The 18870-nt window shown below is 39.5% G+C and overlaps 2 protein-coding genes across 3 annotated transcripts in view; one reads left to right on the top strand and one right to left on the bottom strand.

The window, feature by feature from the left end:
* ADGRA2 (adhesion G protein-coupled receptor A2) overlaps positions 1-6755 on the top strand; it is a 95421-nt gene extending 88666 nt beyond the window's left edge. The window contains exon 19 of the mRNA XM_081960879.1: positions 321-6755. Coding sequence (XP_081817005.1) covers positions 321-1551 — 1231 coding nt within the window. The 3' untranslated portion in view covers positions 1552-6755. The remainder of the gene's footprint in view (positions 1-320) is intronic.
* A 1051-nt stretch (positions 6756-7806) lies between these two features.
* On the bottom strand, positions 7807-16608 carry BRF2 (BRF2 general transcription factor IIIB subunit). 2 transcript variants are annotated; one of them, XM_081961339.1, is made up of 5 exons: positions 16464-16608; positions 14660-14844; positions 14360-14419; positions 11240-11561; positions 7807-9636 (listed from the first exon to the last, which is right to left on the bottom strand). In XM_081961339.1, the coding sequence occupies exons 2-5, from the start codon at positions 14811-14813 to the stop codon at positions 8940-8942; spliced, it is 1233 nt and encodes a 410-aa protein (XP_081817465.1). In that variant the 5' UTR covers positions 14814-14844; positions 16464-16608; the 3' UTR covers positions 7807-8939. The 2 variants fall into 2 exon arrangements, with proteins under 2 accessions (XP_081817465.1, XP_081817466.1); XM_081961340.1 differs by having other exon boundaries at positions 14660-14822; positions 16464-16599.
* Between the last annotated feature and the right edge of the window lie 2262 nt (positions 16609-18870).

The raw sequence follows: 18870 nt of genomic DNA, 5'->3' as shown, positions 1-18870 counted from the left end.
TTAGGCCAGGCCGGCTAAATTGAACAGGTGGGTTTTAAGCTTCTTACGGAAGGAGCGGAGGTCGGTGGTAGTTCTGATATCCGGGGGGAGGTCATTCCAGAGGGTCGGGCCCATCACAGAGAAGGCCCCACTCCTGGGCGTCGCCCGCTGGCATTGCCTAGTGGATGGCACCCGGAGGAGTCCCTCTCTGTGAGAGCGGTGTAACTATTGTCCGGTGAGTTGTACTAGACCCAAGAGTGTATGCTTGTCATGAAGAAGCCAAGTTGTTGCTGCTTTGTTAGCTATTCGTAATTTGGCTAATCTTTTCTTTCTCCACCCAGCTGCTGGCTGGCTTGCCGACCAAGCATTGGAGCATTCTATGTGCCCGCAGCTTTCATTCTGCTCATCACCTGGATTTATTTCCTATGTGCCGGAATCAGTCTGCAATGCCGAGCTAAGGATCCCAAAGAAATACCCAAACCCTTGGAAACAAGGCAGCGCTTTGGAGGTAGTAGCAACCTATTAACTGATTCAGGATCGCTTTCAGTCCCCCTGAATTCCAGCCCCCACACTGCTGATGTCGATGGCGTGTATTCTCTAGGGGTACAACTCTGGGCCCTTGTCATCACCCATTTCCTATACCTCACTCTATGGACATTTGGAGCAATGGCAGTATCTCAGCGTTGGTTCCTCCTGAAGGTTGCCTTCAGTTGCCTCTACGGAGTCACTGCTGGAGCCTTAGGATTTTTCATCTTTATCTACCACTGTGCTCGGCGCAGAGATGTAAAGAGTTTATGGTTTGCCTGTTGTCCATCTTACAGGAATGCTTTACCTATGCAGGCTTATGGGCACACTGGAGCAGGTGTTGAAGATGGCTCACAGGTCTTCATTGGCTGCAACCCAGAAGTAGCTCAGTCCATTAAGTCTTCATCTTCCCCTATCAGCACCATTTCAACCCCAGGGCCCTGCAAACTCAACAATTTGCAAGTGGCCCTTGCCCAGCCAGACAGTAACCCTGTAACAACTGCCTGCTATGAGGAAGCAGAGCCTTCTAATAGTAAGAGTACCCCCTCAACCAGGTATACGAACAATCTCCATGGGCGCACCAGGCATCATAAAAGCAGAACTAAACTCTATCGCGAAGGGAAGCATCAGCGCCTGAAGGCAATGCGGGGACCTTCCTCAGAGCATCCTACTAGTGAGAGTGGGAGCCTTCAGAACAGTCATTCAGAGAGTTACCAAAGCAGCCGGAATAGCCCTTTGAACAATCAGAACCAAGGGAAAGTTGTGACTCTGGAATCCACCCTGACGCAGTCGGACTTGAGTGATGGCAGTGGTGGCCCCCAGTCTGCAGATTTTGGCCGAGGCCAGAGGAGAAGCGCCAGCAGAGACAACCTTAAGCATCAGGCCAACCCCTCTGTAGAGAGAGAGACTAAGAGGCGCTCCTTCCCGCTCAATGCAGCAAACCAGAATGGGGTCCTGAAGGGCAGCAAGTATGACATTAACCTCAGTGGTGCTGACAATGCAAGCAGCATGAAAACAGGTCTCTGGAAGAGTGAGACAACAGTGTAGGAAAGGGTCAAAGACCTCTGCAGCTGGAATCCTAGAGCAATCCCAACTCAGGTAGGAAGCTGCAAGTTACCCTTGTAGCCACAGCCTACCTGACTCAGTGAAGAGAACACTTATGCACTACGTAGGCCTAGATAATATGGGATGGGTAGGCAAGAACTATGCTCCCCGCCGATCCTCCTGAGCAGATGGAGTAAGGAGACTGTCCTGTCCTGCCTGGGAATCACAGCGCATTTCACTTATGTATTAGGTGATGTTGCTGTTCTTTGCGCCAGGGAACATTTTCCTCCAGAGAACGGGCAGAAAGCCACCATCAGCCAAGGTGCCAAAGTTGCAAAGCAAGAGACAATCATCTGTTCTTGTGATTGTATGGTCTCCCTTTTTCGTGTCCCTTTATATCCTTGATATTTCTGTACACCATCCTGAGGAAGACAGTGATCTTATAAGCTAAAACTTCTAATACACTCTGTACATATGTATAGGCAAGTTTGCTATCCATTGGAAAGTCCGTACGTGCTTTATGCAAAATAACTCATGTTGTGTGAGACAAGGGAAACTCTTCCCAGTCATTCAAAGCTATGCATATATCTAGTTTTGATTTCGATAAATCTAATGAATGATTGTAGAGTTGCCAAGGAAATAAGCCACAAGACAGAAAGAGGTGCACTATTAATTGTCCAAAGGTGCATGCTTAGGTGACAATCTTTAGTCTTCTTTAGTCTTTCTTAAGGGACTCGGGGAGAATATGATTTGTTGGGCATCATTGCCCAAAGATGCTTAACAGTAGAGATATGCAAAACCTCAAGAGCTCAGAACAATTCTCAACTTTGGAGTGGCTTGTTCAGATTTTACCAGAATGCTGCTCTAGAAGAGTTTTCCATTCAAAAGAGAAGTTTCAGGGTTGAGATACCTCTAGAGCAAATATTTCAGGTAATGTTCAGAAAAAGCTATCCTGAGCTTGACATGTTTTGCATAAAATCTTTTTAATAGCACTTTCAAGCAGAAGCTATCAACAAGCCCACCTTTCAAGTTACCTGCTGTGGAACTGAATTGGAATAGATTACTAGTTTTGGGTTCTCATTGCGAAGTATCTTCGTGCACGTTTGCCACATTTGCTGCTCAACAGGCCTGAAGGTTTACTTCCAACTTTGAATGTTAGGCAGGGAACAGACTGAACTAAAAACTCAAGACAGTTCTATCCTTTTCTGTGATTCCAAGTTGAGTCACTCCTCACCTTCAGAGTTGGAAGTAAACCTTGAGGCCTGTTTAACAGCTGTGTGGAAAATATGCCCCACGAAGCCTCATTTAAAGGCATGACGCAGCTAACATGCCACATAGAAGCCTCTGGAATACATGAAGCTGCTGCACTGTTTAACTAGTGAGTTTGATCCATTGAAAAAAAAATGACACGCAATTTAATTGTTCTTACTAGGGATAAGCAAAGCCCAGCGCTTACAAGAGTGGGATGTTTTAATTAATAGATTAAAAATGGCAACAAATTTATTATGGGCAGTTATAAAAACTCCAGAGGACAGCCCTGCATCTTAACTCATGGATCCCCTCTCCTATAAGAGAGATTTTCCTCTGTCTAAAAGTAAAGCAGTGTGTCTCTTGCTTCACAAATAGTTTTTTTTCCCCGTGTGCACATCAATCATTTTATTAAAGCTAATTATTTAGCTAACCATATTTTTTTTAAAGAAAGCCCCTCGCCCGTCACTATATGAAGGAAAGCACGTGCATCAGCAAACAGGAAAAAAGAATAAGAAAAAGAAGTTTAGAATAGAGTTAAAATTGCCAAGAAAAAAGCCTTACAGGCTTGGATGACATTAATCCTTTAAGGATTTGGAAAGCTATGAAATGTTGTTTTTAAGCACCTTGGGGACATTCCCTTTATCTTTATGTATGTGTGACATTACGTTAAAAGAAAAAATAAGGCCTCTTTGCAATACAGGAACCGTTTCACAGAATTGTGCAGCAATCCCGATTGAATCTGTGGTTGTCAAAAATGAGCTGAATGAAGGCAGTTTCCAGAAATACTGGAAAGAATCTCATTATTATTATTCTGTTCACTGGCATTTTAATTACTGTGCATCCAATAATATAGGGACACTGCTTATCATACCATATGCCACATTCAAGAATAAATCCCTCCTGTAGACATGAAAAATCCAATTGGAGAGGAAAAAAATCCCCAGAATTTCCTTGTTGGATTGATGACATTTCTAACCATGTAGCATCTGTAATGTTACCAGTTGAGAAAAGATCAGAATATGCCACAAATGAGATTCTTTTCTTCTAGGAGTCTCATCTTTGCTTCAGGAACCTCAACATGGGATTCATAGCACTGACGTGCCTATAGACATGTTCCTCAATAACGTCAAGATCTCCTATTCTTTTTAAAATCAAAGCAATACTTTAAACAGAAAAATTGGTGAGCTGTGGAAAAAGCTGCCAGCTTGTCATATTTTTTACGTCCAGAAGTGCCTCTGTTGGCCAGGCAGGGTCCTCATAGAAGACAATGGCAGCGTTTTGCTGTTGAAAATATGACCATGTTCTTAGAACAAAAGATGAGCTAATACAGTAGCTAATATTAATAGGGTAGTAAGGAGCATCCTTGCTCATTTTCTTTCTGGTAAATGGGAGATTTCAAAGTGGCCCAACCACCCCCGCAGTCCTTCCGAGAAGTCACAAATGGGTCTGACAGACATTTTGTGAGGTTGTCGTATTTCTAGCATTTCCAAGGTTGAGGGATTCCCGCCTTGGCTTAAAGGGAATTATGATAGTATCTCTTTTTGTTGTTGTTGTTGTTGTTGAAAAAAATAAGAGGGAAACCTAATTCAAAATGGACATACTGTAGTCCTCAACTTATACCATTCGTTTAGCAACCATTCAAAGTTACGACAGCAGTGAAAAAAAGTACATTATAACCAATCTTCACCCTCACAACCATCACGTATCCCCATGGTCATATGGGTAAAATGGGCTTGAAAACCGGGATATATTTACGATAGTTGTAGCATCCCAGGGTCATGTCTACGGAGATTCTCAGTCTTCCAGGTCATGGTTGTCCCAAAGGCGCTTTTTCAAGAGGCGACTAGACTTCCTTTGGGTTTCTTTGAAGATGTTTTGCTTCTCATCCAAGAAGCTTGACAAGCAAAGTCGATGAGGGAAGCTGGATTCTCTTAACAACTGTGTGGTTCACTTAATGGCAATGATTTGCTTTGTTGCCCTGATTGTTAAATTCAGGGCAACAAAGCTCATAAAATCAGGCATGAATCACTTAGCGACTGCCTTAGCAATAGAAATTCTGGTCCCCAATTGAGGTTGTAAGTTAAGGAAGACCCTGTACCCTTTTCTCTGGAGGAACCGGTGAAAATACTAACTGATAACAGTGCAGACTAAGAAATCCCTTCTTCCATGGAAGTTGTGCTATCCTCTGTCATTTCTGGCATAAAATAAAAGTCTACAGAAAGATAATTCTGCTTTGAGATTCCTTTAGTTGAATCTTAAAGAGTTTCTAGAGGGTACCAGGCCAGGAAAGACCAAATTCATTTTTCTTTCCCCAATCCATTTGGTCTTAAACATCCAAGTCTTAATAACAACAAATATATCTTTTGCTCCCTCCTTCTGTATTTTTTTTAAATTCCCCAAATATAGTAGGATGCATACTAGGAGGCATACTGCATTAACATTGATTCGGTTAGATTATTTTCTTATTACTAATATATTGCAAATTCCAGAAAACCCGTTACTTCAATTATGAGGTTAAGTATGGTGTGTGAATACGACAATCAAGCAAACCTTCTCACATAATTAGTTGGTGCCTTTTAAAAAAAAAATAGTTCTAAAGTACAGATACTTATTCTTGATAGCATGAGCCTCATAAATAGGGTTTGGCCTATGAAGTGGGGCATGCCATATTTGTTTATACAATGCACTCAGTGGAGGATTTTTTTTATTCATGTCAAAACGATAACATCAGTTCATTGGAATTGAAAGGAACAACAACAAAAAGACTGTTGATGAACAGCTGAACTTCAAAGTATTGGGAAGAATGCATGTAACCCAACTGGGGTAAAAAAAAGGGGAGAGAAATGCATGTTGCTCATTTAAAATCAACCGTTCAGAGTACATTGTGCAATTATCTCATGTACTAGCCAACAACCAGAAAAGAAACATTTTGTGGACAATCCAAAGCAAAAGGCTGGGCTCTTACAAATACCGCACCCATGTTTATGAAGGATGTAGCAAGGTAATGGGCTACAATTTTTTGCTACATCTGAGGGAAGGTGTTGGCTTTTTTGCTAGGTTTTTCCATTCCAGTGGAAAATCTTTGGCCAGGATTCTTGCAATTCCCAGAAATCTCCCTTGCAACACTCGCAGTATTGACTTAGTATTATTTCCAGGATTGACATAAGTTATCAACAGTGGTATTCACTGCTAAATACCCAAAGGGCAGCAGCGCTTGTAACAGCATTTTCATCTAAGTTGGAAAAATTTTTCTTCAGTTGTTGTACGCAAAAATACCACAAATCTCTTCTTTGTCCGTGTGTGTGTCTATGTGTGTATTTTATTTTTACTGCTCCATAATGCTTAATTAACTCATTTAAGCTGATGTATACCATGCCTGTTTAAAACGCTAAAGAGAAACTCTTCACTCTGTTCAGAGGGCAGAAGACGTTTTCACAGCCCTCCTTGCCAGAAAAGAGAAAACCTACTCCACAAAACCTACCTCCACAGAACCGCAGAGGCTGTGTGGTTTCACAAGCCTTAGGCCAACCTTGAAATTTCCTAAGGCTTCTGGAAAGCCATAGCCATTAAAAGCCATAAAAGCACTTAATCCTCCTCATTTGAAAAAAGGTCGTTTTTCTGCCTACCTTTTGGTTTTCATATGTATGATGTTTAATAGAGCCTTAACTATTTTATATATGGCAATATTACAACCCACATGATATTGGCCACGCTGAACTTGTTATATATGCTTGCTAGGACGAAATATTATTATTGGGGAAAACTTTGTATAACTACCCTTTCTTTTGTTGGTTTACATTTTGAGCAAATGACATATCAAAATCAGAGCTCTTTTGAGAGACAGCCGTGCCAAAGAAAGCATTTAATACATTTTTGTTGTGTTTGCATTTTATACAAATGAACTGTTTTTAGAAGATGTTTCTTGTTTAATATATTAAAAGAACTGCAATATCCAATGAACTAGGTATTGCTTTTATGTTCCACCCATGCTTTGCCATCCCAACCTACACTCTTTTAATATTTCAAACTTCTATACTGATTCCAAGCAATGGGACTCGCTTACCCAACACTAAAAAGATATGTGGGAGGTAAACAGCCATTCAAGCAACTACACTGGTCATCTCAGATTCTGGGGCTAGGAGGCAAATCTCCTGCACACTCTTAATGAATGGTTTTCTCCCACCTACTATTCATGAGGGCTGGAAAAGCCCAACTTGTGCACCCATTCAAAAGGTGTTTATCATCCCAACTGGGCCAATTCATCTCAAATCTTTCTATTGCAGCTTTTATATACAAATACAACATTATGTATGTATGTATGTATGTATGTATGTATGTATGTATGTATGTATGTATGTATGTATTTGTGTTACAACCCCTGGTATGACTAAATATGGGAGGAAGGTCACTACTCCCTCTTTCTGTCCTTCGGCTTATCACAGAAGACCATGCAGGCAGAAAACCATATTTTTATTTATTTATCAGTACAAATATAACATACATGTGTGTGTGTGTGTGTGTGTGTGTGTGTGTGTGTGTGTGTTGCATTTGTGCTGATAAATCAAATCAAATCAAACTTTATTTATAAACCGCACCCTTTCCTAAACAGGACTCGGGGCGGTGTACAGTCATTATTAAAAACCATATACATATCAAAATAGAATACATATACATAAACATAGACATAGACGGAGGAGGTAGAAAATATACTGTACCATATTTAATTAAAATACAAATAAGATTAAAATTCCCTTAAAAATTCCATGGTAAGATGTTTGCCAGGAGGTGAAAGATGGAGCTATAAATCGGCTAAGCCAGCTAAGTAAATAAATAAAGGGAGACTAGTATAGATCTATTTCAAGCTATTTAGCTCTCATCAGCTAGCCGTACCCTTACTGGGAATTGAACCTGGTTAGCTGATGAGAACTAAATAGCTTGAAATAGATCTATACTAGTCTCCCTTTATTTATTTATCAGCACAAATGCAACACAAATGTAACAAGGCAACATAAAAAAAATGGCTTTCTGCCTGGATGGCTCCTAGGGTGAGCCGATAAGACAGAAAAGGGAAGCAGTGTGCTCCCTCCCACATTTGGGCATACCAGGGGTTGTGACACAATACATATACATATACATACATACATACATACATACATACATACACATAAACACACACACACGCACGCACACACACACACACACACACACACACACATATATGAAGTCAAACACAAAAGGTTGTAGGTACTAGCCAAATAACAAGAGAGAAAAACAGAAGCTGAAAAGTGGAGTTTCACTCATAAGATTTAAAGGGATATGCTGAGTTCCTCCTATTTATACATATTATTTATAATAATATGCTAAAATAAGCTAATTATTTATAATTAGCTTATTTGCATGATGACATCATGACATGCACAATCACACTTATTCCTCTTGCCCCCCCCTACAGATAAACAGGTATGTGAATCACAATATGCCCTGCTCTACACTACCTATGTCACTTTCAACCTCAGTCAATGACTGCAGAGCCTATGTCCACTTAACCCATTGAATGCTAAATGAATGTTTACCTTCAGTGTCACCAGACTCACAAGGGAAACTTCCAAAATAACATGCAAAGCAACGTTTGAACTGGAAAGAAGGACAATCCGATTCAGAAAATAGCAAGCAAAATAAACCAGGAGTGTATCTGATGCGGATCATTAAACTTCAGTGTAGTAAGATTAAATCCAACTTTTTCTGATGTTCAGGACTAAAAATGTAGCAGAACCACATTAGTGTGTTCACCAACACACATCTAGGCCAAAGAGCTGCCTTTTAAGAAATTATTAATTATGTTTATTCCAACATCTAGCAAAAAAACCTCTAAAGCTCATGTTTTAGCGCTGATTTCTCCAATCTTTATTATAACCTTCTATATTTGTTGGTACTGTGAATTCAGAAAACCCAAACTAATGCATACAAAGCAACAGACTGCAGAAGACCATTAAGATACAAGGTTGTTCGTTCCTGAACGCAAGGATTTCATCTAATCTCAGAATAAAAATATGTCTGGGACTATGGACTATACATGTAGGAAACCCAACCCCTGTTGCCACTGACTGCAGGCTTTTAACACTCACTAAATACCTTCACTACTACAGGCGAACTTGCACTTTGCTATACAGTTCTGTTTCTTCTGGAGTCCGGATGTATTGTTCAATCTCACTGTCTAAAATGGGCTCATCCCCTGTGATGGCTGGACCTTCAGGCTCTGGATTGCTGGGTCGAGGCTTCTTCGTTGGGTACAGGATACAAGGGGGAAGCAAAGGCATCCGCTTCTTCCCAGCCACAGAAGCCTCTGCTGTCAACGCAACGGTTGCTTTTATAGGCGGATGGTCTGAAGGTGCTGTGAAGTTCTCAGGCTCGTGGTCTTCTGTGGTATCCACCGTACGGAAAGCCGCCCGTAGAAGCACACGGCGATGTTGCAGCAAGTCTCCAACGTACTTTGATACAGTCCTCCGGTCCACTTTGAGCCCACGCAACCAACCCAGTTGAGAGGCCATCTGAAGGAGGATATTATGCAATTCCTTCAGCCTCTGTGGGGCTGGCCGCGGCATGTCCATGCTAGCAAGCTTACAAAACTTCGTAAGGGTGCAAGCCAGGCGATCAACAGGTCGCAAAGACTGCCAGGCCAAGAAGGCTGCTGCCATCACAATGGGGATGGGGTGCCGGCCAGTCACCAGCCACGTCTCACTGGCAAGCTCTATTATCTGGATTGTCCTTGCCAACAGCTTCTCCTTGTCCTCCAGGAATTTGGCTGGGATGCTGGACGATTCCTGGAAAAGCTTAAAGCTGAAAGGAAGAAAATATATTGGGGGTATGGAAAAGCCTATTAATGCAGCTCATGTTTTTGCTTTCATTTGATAACTTTTGGAAATATTATCTGCAATATTTAAATTTGTATAATTTGAGGAAATTATTTTTTTTTAAAAAAACATCTGATTAAATAAATCAAGGCTTTGCCTGCTAATGCTCTGTCATCAGAGATTTTATGGTACCTGTTCCTTCCTTACAGGTTGGTGTGTTTTTAAAGAGTAGAACAGAACAGAATAGTTGGAAGAGACCTTGGAGGTCTTCTAGTCCAACCCCCTGCTCAACCAGGAAACCCTATTTCAGGCAAACAGTGGTCCAATCTCTTCTTAAAAACTTCCAGTGTTGGAGCATTCACAACCTCTGGAGGCAAGTTATTTTAAGAATATCATTTCCATTTTAAATATTATTTAGATCGCCACTAGAACTGTTTTACTACTTTAATTCTTGGGATCATTGTTTAGAAAGCAATAAATATTTGGATACGCCTGTCTAAATCGTACCATTCCATGCCTCCTGCTCAGAATATAACGCACATCCAGAACAGTCAATTCAAAACAAAATGTTCACTTCAAATATACATCCTGAGCTCGTATACATGCCTCTGAAGACTCCTTAATAAGAGCTTTCTTCTATTTCCCACCCAAACATAATAAAAATTCACCCAAATCAGACAGATATGAGATTGCACTCAAAAATGCAGAAGACAAGTAAAAGCAGAAGTTTGTCAGAAGATTAAACTATTAGTAACTTTCTGAAACCTACATTTGAATCTTATATTAGGAATAGCAAAACCAGCCACATGCAACACCTTTTCAGAAGGCAGATTGATTTAGGACAGAGATGTCAAACTCAAGGCCCATGGGCCGAATCCGGCCTGCAGGGTGCTTAGATCTGGCCCGCGAGGCTGCCCTTAAAACAGTGAAGGACCAGCCTGCAGTGCCCCTGCCAAAAAAAGCTCAATTTTTGCTGACAGAGGGTCATCACAGCTGAAAACCAAGCTCAGGAACCTGTTTTTGCTGGCAGAGTGCTCGGGCCACCACAGGCACTCCCGATATGAGTGATGTCGAGCTGGCCACGCCTACCCTGGCCACACCTATCCCAGCCCCCTGAGGTCAAAGGACCCTGATGCGGCGCTCAATGAAATTGAATTTGACAGCCCTGGTTTAGGAGAACTCTCAGACCCGTCTCAGCTTGAACCTCTAAATAACTACTGTAATGGACTTGACTTCTAGTAAACTATGCCGTTCTCAATAAATGGAGTTAAGGATCATTCTTACTGAGAGGTTCAAGGTTAGGCAGCTCTGACAAGAACATCTAAATACTCTGAAAGTGAACCTCCACTTCCAAAGTATGAGAAAACCTGCAAGCTCACTAGAAATATTTCTAAGCAAGCATCAACCACACTCAGCTCTATCTAGTTTCAGCAAAGTGGTTACACTGCACTTCCAATCTATAGAACTTTCTTAGAACCAATATACTGAAGCTTAAATAATAAGAATTAATTCCATCCATAACTCTTCAACAACTGCACATTAATGAGTCGGACATTTATGAGAAAAGAGCATTAAAAAAACCATCTTGCCTGTTGAGATGTGTTTTCACAAGATCGATCAAGCTCAGAGTTGGTACATCTAGTGCCAATTCCTTCAAGAACTGCAAGTAGGTTCTGGCAAACAGTTCCTTGTCTGCATAAAGGAGCAAGGAGACAGTGCCCATTGTCAAGGGCCAGTTGTGCTGTCTACAGGTCACAAAAACACAGCAACCTATGATTATCTCCTTCTTCTCTAAGCTGACAAAAGCAAAGCGTGGGCATTTGATTGCCTTCTGGTAATAGGACACAGCTGTATCTTCAAACAGAGAAGGAAGTCGAAGGACTTTGCAGAGATCCTGAACACGTCTGATTCCTGTGGAAGAAGGCAATGTAGATAATTAAGAAAAATGTCCATACCGGGGCCCTCCAGATATTTCTGGCAATACTGGCTGAGGCTGTAGTCTTTGAAGAACTATTTGACACCAACTTCTTTCTTCAGAAAATCTGTACTGGGCAAATATCATTATTCTGCTTTAATGGCATTCCTGCATGTGAGTTTTAAGAAGGACAGCACGATTTTTTTTCAATTCCCATTTCGAATTATAGAATTTACAAATATTTCCTGTTAGCAATCTTCTGGAATGGAGCAATATATTGGAGTTGGGGAGAGATCGCAGAATTAATATAAGGAGAAGCTCAAGGTATTTGCAAAACAGAATGGGGCAATGTATATACACACAGCCATGTTGTCATTTAAATCATTTTTGTTTTAAGATGGATGTCTGTTTTTCTCATAGAATCAAAACCAAGAGAGTTTCATTTGGTCAACTGTATTTTACATACATACTATAAAATTACAAAATAAATTTGTAATTTTTATGTAAAGTGTGTAAAAAAATCACTGGGTTAAATCTTGGTATATTTTATGATGAAGGACGTTTAAACAATTATAGTCAAATGAAAATGGAGGTATGATGGTGATAACGTGTATAAATATCTGAGTTAAAATACTTGAGTTAATATGAAGTATGCTTGATGACTGTGGAAGAGATGCACGAAAGCCTTTTTGTAACCAACTGATACACTTTCTACAGTAGGTAAAGAAGGACGTGTTGTGTTTGTTTTGAAAATTAAAAATAAAATAAAAAATTTATTAAAAAAATATTTATCTGGGGCCTTTTATTCTCTGGGTGTATTGTATAGATCAGTGGTAGTCAACCTGGTCCCTACCGCCCACTAGTGGGCGTTCCAGCTTTCATGGTGGGCGGTAAGGATTTGCTGTAACTCTGCTTTATAAATTTTATAAAGTAAAGTTACTTCCCTACTTTATAAATCACCATTACTGTGGAATCGGTGGGCAGTTAGAAAATTTTACTACTAACAGAAATATAAAAGTGGGTGGTAGGTATAAAACTGGCTGGCTGGCCTGGCATAATTATAACGTCTACCTCCTGGCATACATATTTTTTACTGGTTTTTAGAGGGATTGTCTCTTTTAAATTTAATCTTACAGGATATTGGGGTTTTAAATTTTGTATATTCTGTTTTATTTACTTAGCTGTACAGTTTTGCATATCTTTTTATTCTCCTCTCATATACGTATATATGTATCTATTTATTTAATAATTTTAAATTGTTGTATTTCTGATACGGACTGTACACCGCCCCGAGTCCCTTTCGGGAGAGGGGGCGGTCTATAAGCGCTAATAAATAAATAAATAAATAAATAAATAAATAAATAAATAAATAAATAAATAAATAAATAAATAAATAAATAAATAAATAAATAAATAAAAAATAAATAAATAAATAAATAAATAAATAAATAAATAAATAAATAAATAAAGGTTGACTACCCCTGGTATAGATAGTCCTCAATATGCGACAATTTGGTCACTTCATGGCTGTTCAAAGTTGCAATGGATCCCACAAAAAGTACTTATGACCTGTTTTCTAAGTTATGACCGGCATATACCCTCACGTGCTAACTAGATCACATTTTGGACACTTGGTGGTTGGCTCATTTTTACGGCTGTTTGCATCATCCCATCATCATGATTAGCGACTTTTTTTGCCAGTTACCAGCGTTCTGGTTTCTGGCAAAAAAAATGTCCATTGGAGAAAATTGTTTCACTTAATGACTATCGCGTTCATTTAACAACTGCCACATTCACTTAACTATTGCAATTTTTTTTAAAAAAAATCAAGTCTGTCTATGCCTTGACTTATGACTGCAATAAATGACAACCGTACTTCTGAGCTCAACTACAAACATAAGGGTTACCCTCCATATCAGTGTTTCTCAACCTTGGCAACTTGAAGATGTCCGGACTTGAACTCCCAGAATTCCACAGCCAGCATTTTCTGGCTGGGGAATTCTGGGAGTTGAAGTCCAGACATCTTCAAGTTGCTAAGGTTGAGAAACACTGCTCTATATAGTACTTGTATGTATTGTGCGTGGGTAGGTGCATACAGTCCTTGACTTACAGCAGTTTGCTTAGTGACCATTTGAAGTTACAATAGCACTGAAAAAAACAATGACTTAGGACCATTTTTCACACTTCACCGCTGCAGCATCCGCATGGTCACATGATTTACAGTCAGATGCTTGACAACTGGTTCACATTTATGGCTGTTGCCGTGTCCCAAGGTCATGTGATCATCTTTTGTGACGTTCCGTCAAGCAAAGTTAATAGGGAATCCGGATTCACTTAACCATGTTACTAATTTAACAACTGTAGTGATTAACTTAGCAAATGTGGCAAGAAAAGTTGTAAAATGGGGCATAACTCACAACAAATCTTTCACATAGCAACAGAAATTCTGGGCTCAACTGTGGTCATAAATCGAAGATTATCTGTACATTACCACTGCTGTAGTAATGAGTTTGGCTTTTTTATATAGACAGTTTTATAACTGCATAATTTTAGATAGATCATTTAAAGCCTATCTATCTGGCAGAAGCCTGCTCAAGATAATCTACCAGGGATTTAATGAGCTCTGAGATGCTCTGAAATCTGAAAATCTGAAATGGGAAATCACCCTGCCCTTAGCAAAGGATACAGGTAATTTAAAAGTACAGAATGGTTTTGATTTTAGAGAGGAGCTACAGTTCACAAATGGGAAGTACAGTGCACCAAAAAGTGGTGACTGGTAATATTAAACATTTACCTCGCTGCAAGCAGCGGCTCAGCTGTTCACTTTCACCAGTACTTCGTGAATATGTCACTTCTAAAAAGACAAAAAATAAATTATAAGGGAAAAATGACAAAAAGAACATCATATTTCCCCAAACAACTGTTAAAATACATGTACATTTCATACATTTTTAATGTTCAAGGTTTAAATATTTGAAGTTTATATAAAAGGCCACAAGGGATGTTTTCATCTACGTAGATTACAGGTATCCAAAATATACTTAAACTTTATGATCCCAGGAGTTTTCAGTTCCATTGTTATTCTTTGATTCACCTTGTAAATGTTCTTCATCAGCATATGTAGTGGTGAGAAGTCCTTCAGTTAGAATAAAGCCACAATCTGCACACACCAACTGATTCTGAGTGTAGTGAGAATCCTCCACAATTTCCAGGGAGCCACAATCTGGACACTTCTTTTGATTGGACATTTTAGTAGTCTGACAACAGAATTATTGTAAACTGACAATTGAAAAAATATTGGGATTTGATTAACATATTTGCTCCATAACTTTTCCCGTATTCCATATGACCCCCCCATAAATCTGCCTCGATCTACTTGTCTAATTTATATATTTGAAGTAATCTTAAGACATTAACTTACAAGTTAGGGCAAAGTAAATTTGACCAATTTGATGGTCAAATACTTCAAATATATATACTTCATACTTCAAAATATAATCAAGTTATTGTGATTTTAGCAAACATATTAATATCAGTGTCAATCATTCTGTTAACATTTTAATTCTTGCAACGCATTGCATGCTTCTCAGCAAGCTGCATCATACATTGGTTTTGTGCATCAACCGAGCACATGCAGATAGGTAGGTAGCATCAATCTAATCCCAGCAAGGATATCTTCTAATTCATTCATGATATATAGGCATAACATCACTAGCATTCAGAATAATAGGAATGGAAAGGACCTTGGACATCTTTCAGTCCAAACACCTGCTCAAGCAGGAGACTCTACCGTTCTGGATAAAGGGCTGTCCAATCTCTTATTAAAAACGTTTACTCTCCAATTTCTGTGTCCGGTAAAACAGAATAACAGAGTTGGAAGGGATCTTGGATGTGTTCTAGTCCAACCCCTGCTCTGGCAGGAAAGCCTACACCATTTCAAACAAAGATGTGGAGACTCTAGAAAGAGTGCAGAGAAGAGCAACAAAGATGATTAGGGGACTGGAGACTAAAACATATGAAGAACGGTTGCAAGAACTGGGTATGTTTAGCTTAAGAGAAAGAAGGACTAGGGGAGACATGATAGCAGTGTTCCAATATCTCAGGGGTTGCCACAAAGAAGAGGGAGTCAAACTATTCTTCAAGGCACCTGAGGGTAGAACAAGAAGCAATGGGTGGAAACTAATCAAGGAGAGAAGCAACTTAGAACTGAGGAGAAACTTCCTGACAGTTGGAACAATTAATCAGTGGAACAGAAGTTGCCTCCAGAAGTTGTGAATGCCCCAACACTGGAAGTCTTTAAGAAGATGTTGGATAGCCATTTGTCTGAAACGGTATAGGGTTTCCTGCCTGGGCAGGGGGTTGGACTAGAAGACCTCCAAGGTCCCTTCCAACTCTACTATTGTATTGTATTATTGTATTAAATGGTTGTCCAATCCCTTCTTAAAAACTTCCAGGGTTGGAGCATTCACAATTTCTGGAGGCAAGACATTCCACTGACTAATTGTTCTAACTGTCAGGAAATTTCTCCTTAGAAATTTAAAAAAACGTTTTGTTGATGAGATTTTATTGCTAGTGGCAAGCAAAGAGGAAACCCAGGCCACAGAGTCAGAGGACATAAGTGGCCTAAACCCTTTTGCAATCGAAACAAAAATCACCACAGCCAGAGAGAAAGAGATTGCTGGGGCTGCCTGGGGATCTTGAGACGCCAAGGCCGCATTGTGCGTTCTACGCAACGGTTTTTAATTAAGCCAGATCCCACCAAGTTACTTGCTCGGAGACCCATATCGTGCGACATCCCCCCCTCCCCCTTCATAGCCCCTCTGGTCCTGGGAACGCTGGGGATTAAGGGAGTTGGGAGTCCTCACACCGAGCGCAGCCGCTGTAGGGCATTCGCGTACCTTATTGCGAGTCGGAGGACCAGGACGGCTATCCTCCCACAGCTGTATGCCGAAAAGAAACACCTTCACTACATTTTATTCAATTCGGCTCAAACCGGAAACAGATCCGCTGGGGGGGACTTTTCCCTGGAACACATGCGTTTTCCGGTGCACTACAGTATCCAGTCAGCAACGAATTCATCACCGTTCAATGTTTCCGAAGAGAAACAAAGAACGAAGGAAAAGAGTTCCGGGTAAGTGCTGAAGCAGTTGTCTTTTCTCTTTTTTTCTCTTTCTAGAGACAAATTCGAGGAAAACTCTGGAGACCTGCTATGTTCGAAGTGAAGGATGCCTGGTGGGCAGGAGCGCATTATCACCATCATCTTCTTCATCATCAGCAGCAGCAGCATATTGTTGTTGCTGTTGTTGTTATTGTTATTATGTGGTTAACAAAAATTTAAACCTGAATTCAAGATTAACCTTGGCTAAATATGGTTGACTAGTCTCTAGCTCAATGCATTGTAGTCACAACTACTGCCAACTGAACTGAATTATACTTGTTCAATTTAGCAAAGTAAACCAGAAAATTGGGTTAATTCATTAAACCAGGTTACGTTATTGTTACATCAACCAATTGTGCCAACACAGCCATGCAGGTAAATGTTCTGGATTATACATGCATTAGGCATGGTTGGCTGCAATTATCCTAAGGAGATTTCTTATGTCCCTGTAAAGAGCAGAAAGTGCTAATAAAATTGCAGTCATGTCAACTGTATTTCAGCCAATTGTTGGCTGAAAAAAAAACTGGCTAGATATTTAGCACCTCAGGACTGTGCTTTGGTAAAATATATGTATTCTTGATATTGCAATGCATTACAGGAACTGGATAGCTGTAACAAATAATTCAGCAAAACAGATCCAAAACTTCCTTATGGAGAAATTGCTCCCTAAGTAGAGACATCGTTGAACTAAACATAAGTCCTGAGAATTGCATGTTTTAGCATTAAAATGGTAAGTGGTTTGCCATTGCATTTTTATTGAGACTTGTTTTTATTTTTCAGAGTAGCTTAAACCTTAGAATTATAAACAATTATGTATTCAACATTTGGCAACTGAAATACAACTTGGGATATTCTGTTTGTATATTACCCAGAAACCCTAGTCATTTATTTGATATTCCTCATGGCATTGCCGGAAGATAAAATGTTAGTTTTCCAATCCACAGCTATTAATCTCACAGAAGAGGAAATATTTAAGGAAACAAAATGACCAAAAGCTGAATTTTCATGTGCAAAGTATAAACTTTAAAGTGCATAGTATAACCTTAAGTCATGTGGGTGGGGGGTTGTTTTGTTGCCTTTGAGTCAATGTTGACTATTAGCCATGCGCTGACTAATCCTGGCAGCTTTCTTACTCAAGTTTTTTGTTAAGTGTCATTGCCTAGGGCTGAGTGCATGTGACTGGCCTATGGTCACCCAGCTAGCTTTGTTCCTATAATGAGAGTGGAACTCACTTCTCCTGGCCTCAAGCCTTAACCTCTATAGCACGACAAACTGCATAGTAGTCCAGAAATGTATGAAAAATTAACACACCAATTTCTGATTACACTGACAGTTAACACTAAATAAATCTGATTTGAGCATAGATTTATTTTTCCAAGTCTTACTATAATAGGGACAAACAGGACCAGTAGTAGTATGCAAGCAATAGGTAAAGTATGTCTTTAATGCACTCAACTCTATGAAATCCACAACAAATGCTTAAGTTTATTTTAAAATGTGTATGTCAACTTTTGAAATGTAGACAATAGTTCAGCCAGATATTTTAGAAGTTGTAAAAAATGAAGCAACAATGTTGCTATCTTTGGAAACACAAAGTATCTTGTGAAATGTTTACTAGTGTCATAGTACTAAAACAAATACTTCCCCTGTAATTCAAGGAATACTGTTTGCTCAAATAATCCAGTTCCTTCCTGTGCAGTGACTTAGCATTACAATTACTTTCCAAATTGGGCTCAGCCTATCCTATCAGGAATGCTTTACAGCAAAGGATCAAGTTTTGATACGCAATGAAGGATTATTATTATTTTTTAAAAAACGCCTTTATCAGGATGTTGTCAGAGTTTTAAGTGCAACATTTTTTTAAAAAAAACTGTAACTACTTTTCATACAATTATTTAGAACTAGCCGCGTTGTCAAATTGTAAAAAAAAACTCATTTTTAAAAAATTCTAAAACCTTTTGACTTTCTTCAAATCCAACTGTTCCATTAACAGTAGATTATTAAAATAATAGAATTTGAAATATGCATGTAAGTTTCAGTCCAAATATGTAAAAGCAGAGGAAATTAGAAAACGAAATGTTCTTAGTATCATCAGGATGATTTTGATCATCCACATCCATAATCTTATTTTCTACAATTTCTATATT

This window comes from Natrix helvetica (genome assembly GCF_964273705.1).
Source record: "Natrix helvetica genome assembly, chromosome: 8".
Classification (NCBI taxonomy): Eukaryota; Metazoa; Chordata; class Lepidosauria; order Squamata; family Natricidae; genus Natrix; species Natrix helvetica.
The sequence above is the reverse complement of the archived record's forward strand: the minus strand, read 5'-3'. Positions and strand labels throughout refer to the sequence as shown.

Coding starts and splice junctions, on each gene's coding strand:
- BRF2 (XM_081961339.1), bottom strand. CDS start 14,813: ATGTCCAATCAAAAGAAGTGTCCAGATTGTGGCTCCCTGGAAATTGTG. Junction 11,562..14,359: donor GAGCCGCTGCTTGCAGCGAG/GTAAATGTTTAA, acceptor CTTCTTCCACAG/GAATCAGACGTGTTCAGGAT. Junction 9,637..11,239: donor GTGAAAACACATCTCAACAG/GCAAGATGGTTT, acceptor TCTTCCTTTCAG/CTTTAAGCTTTTCCAGGAAT.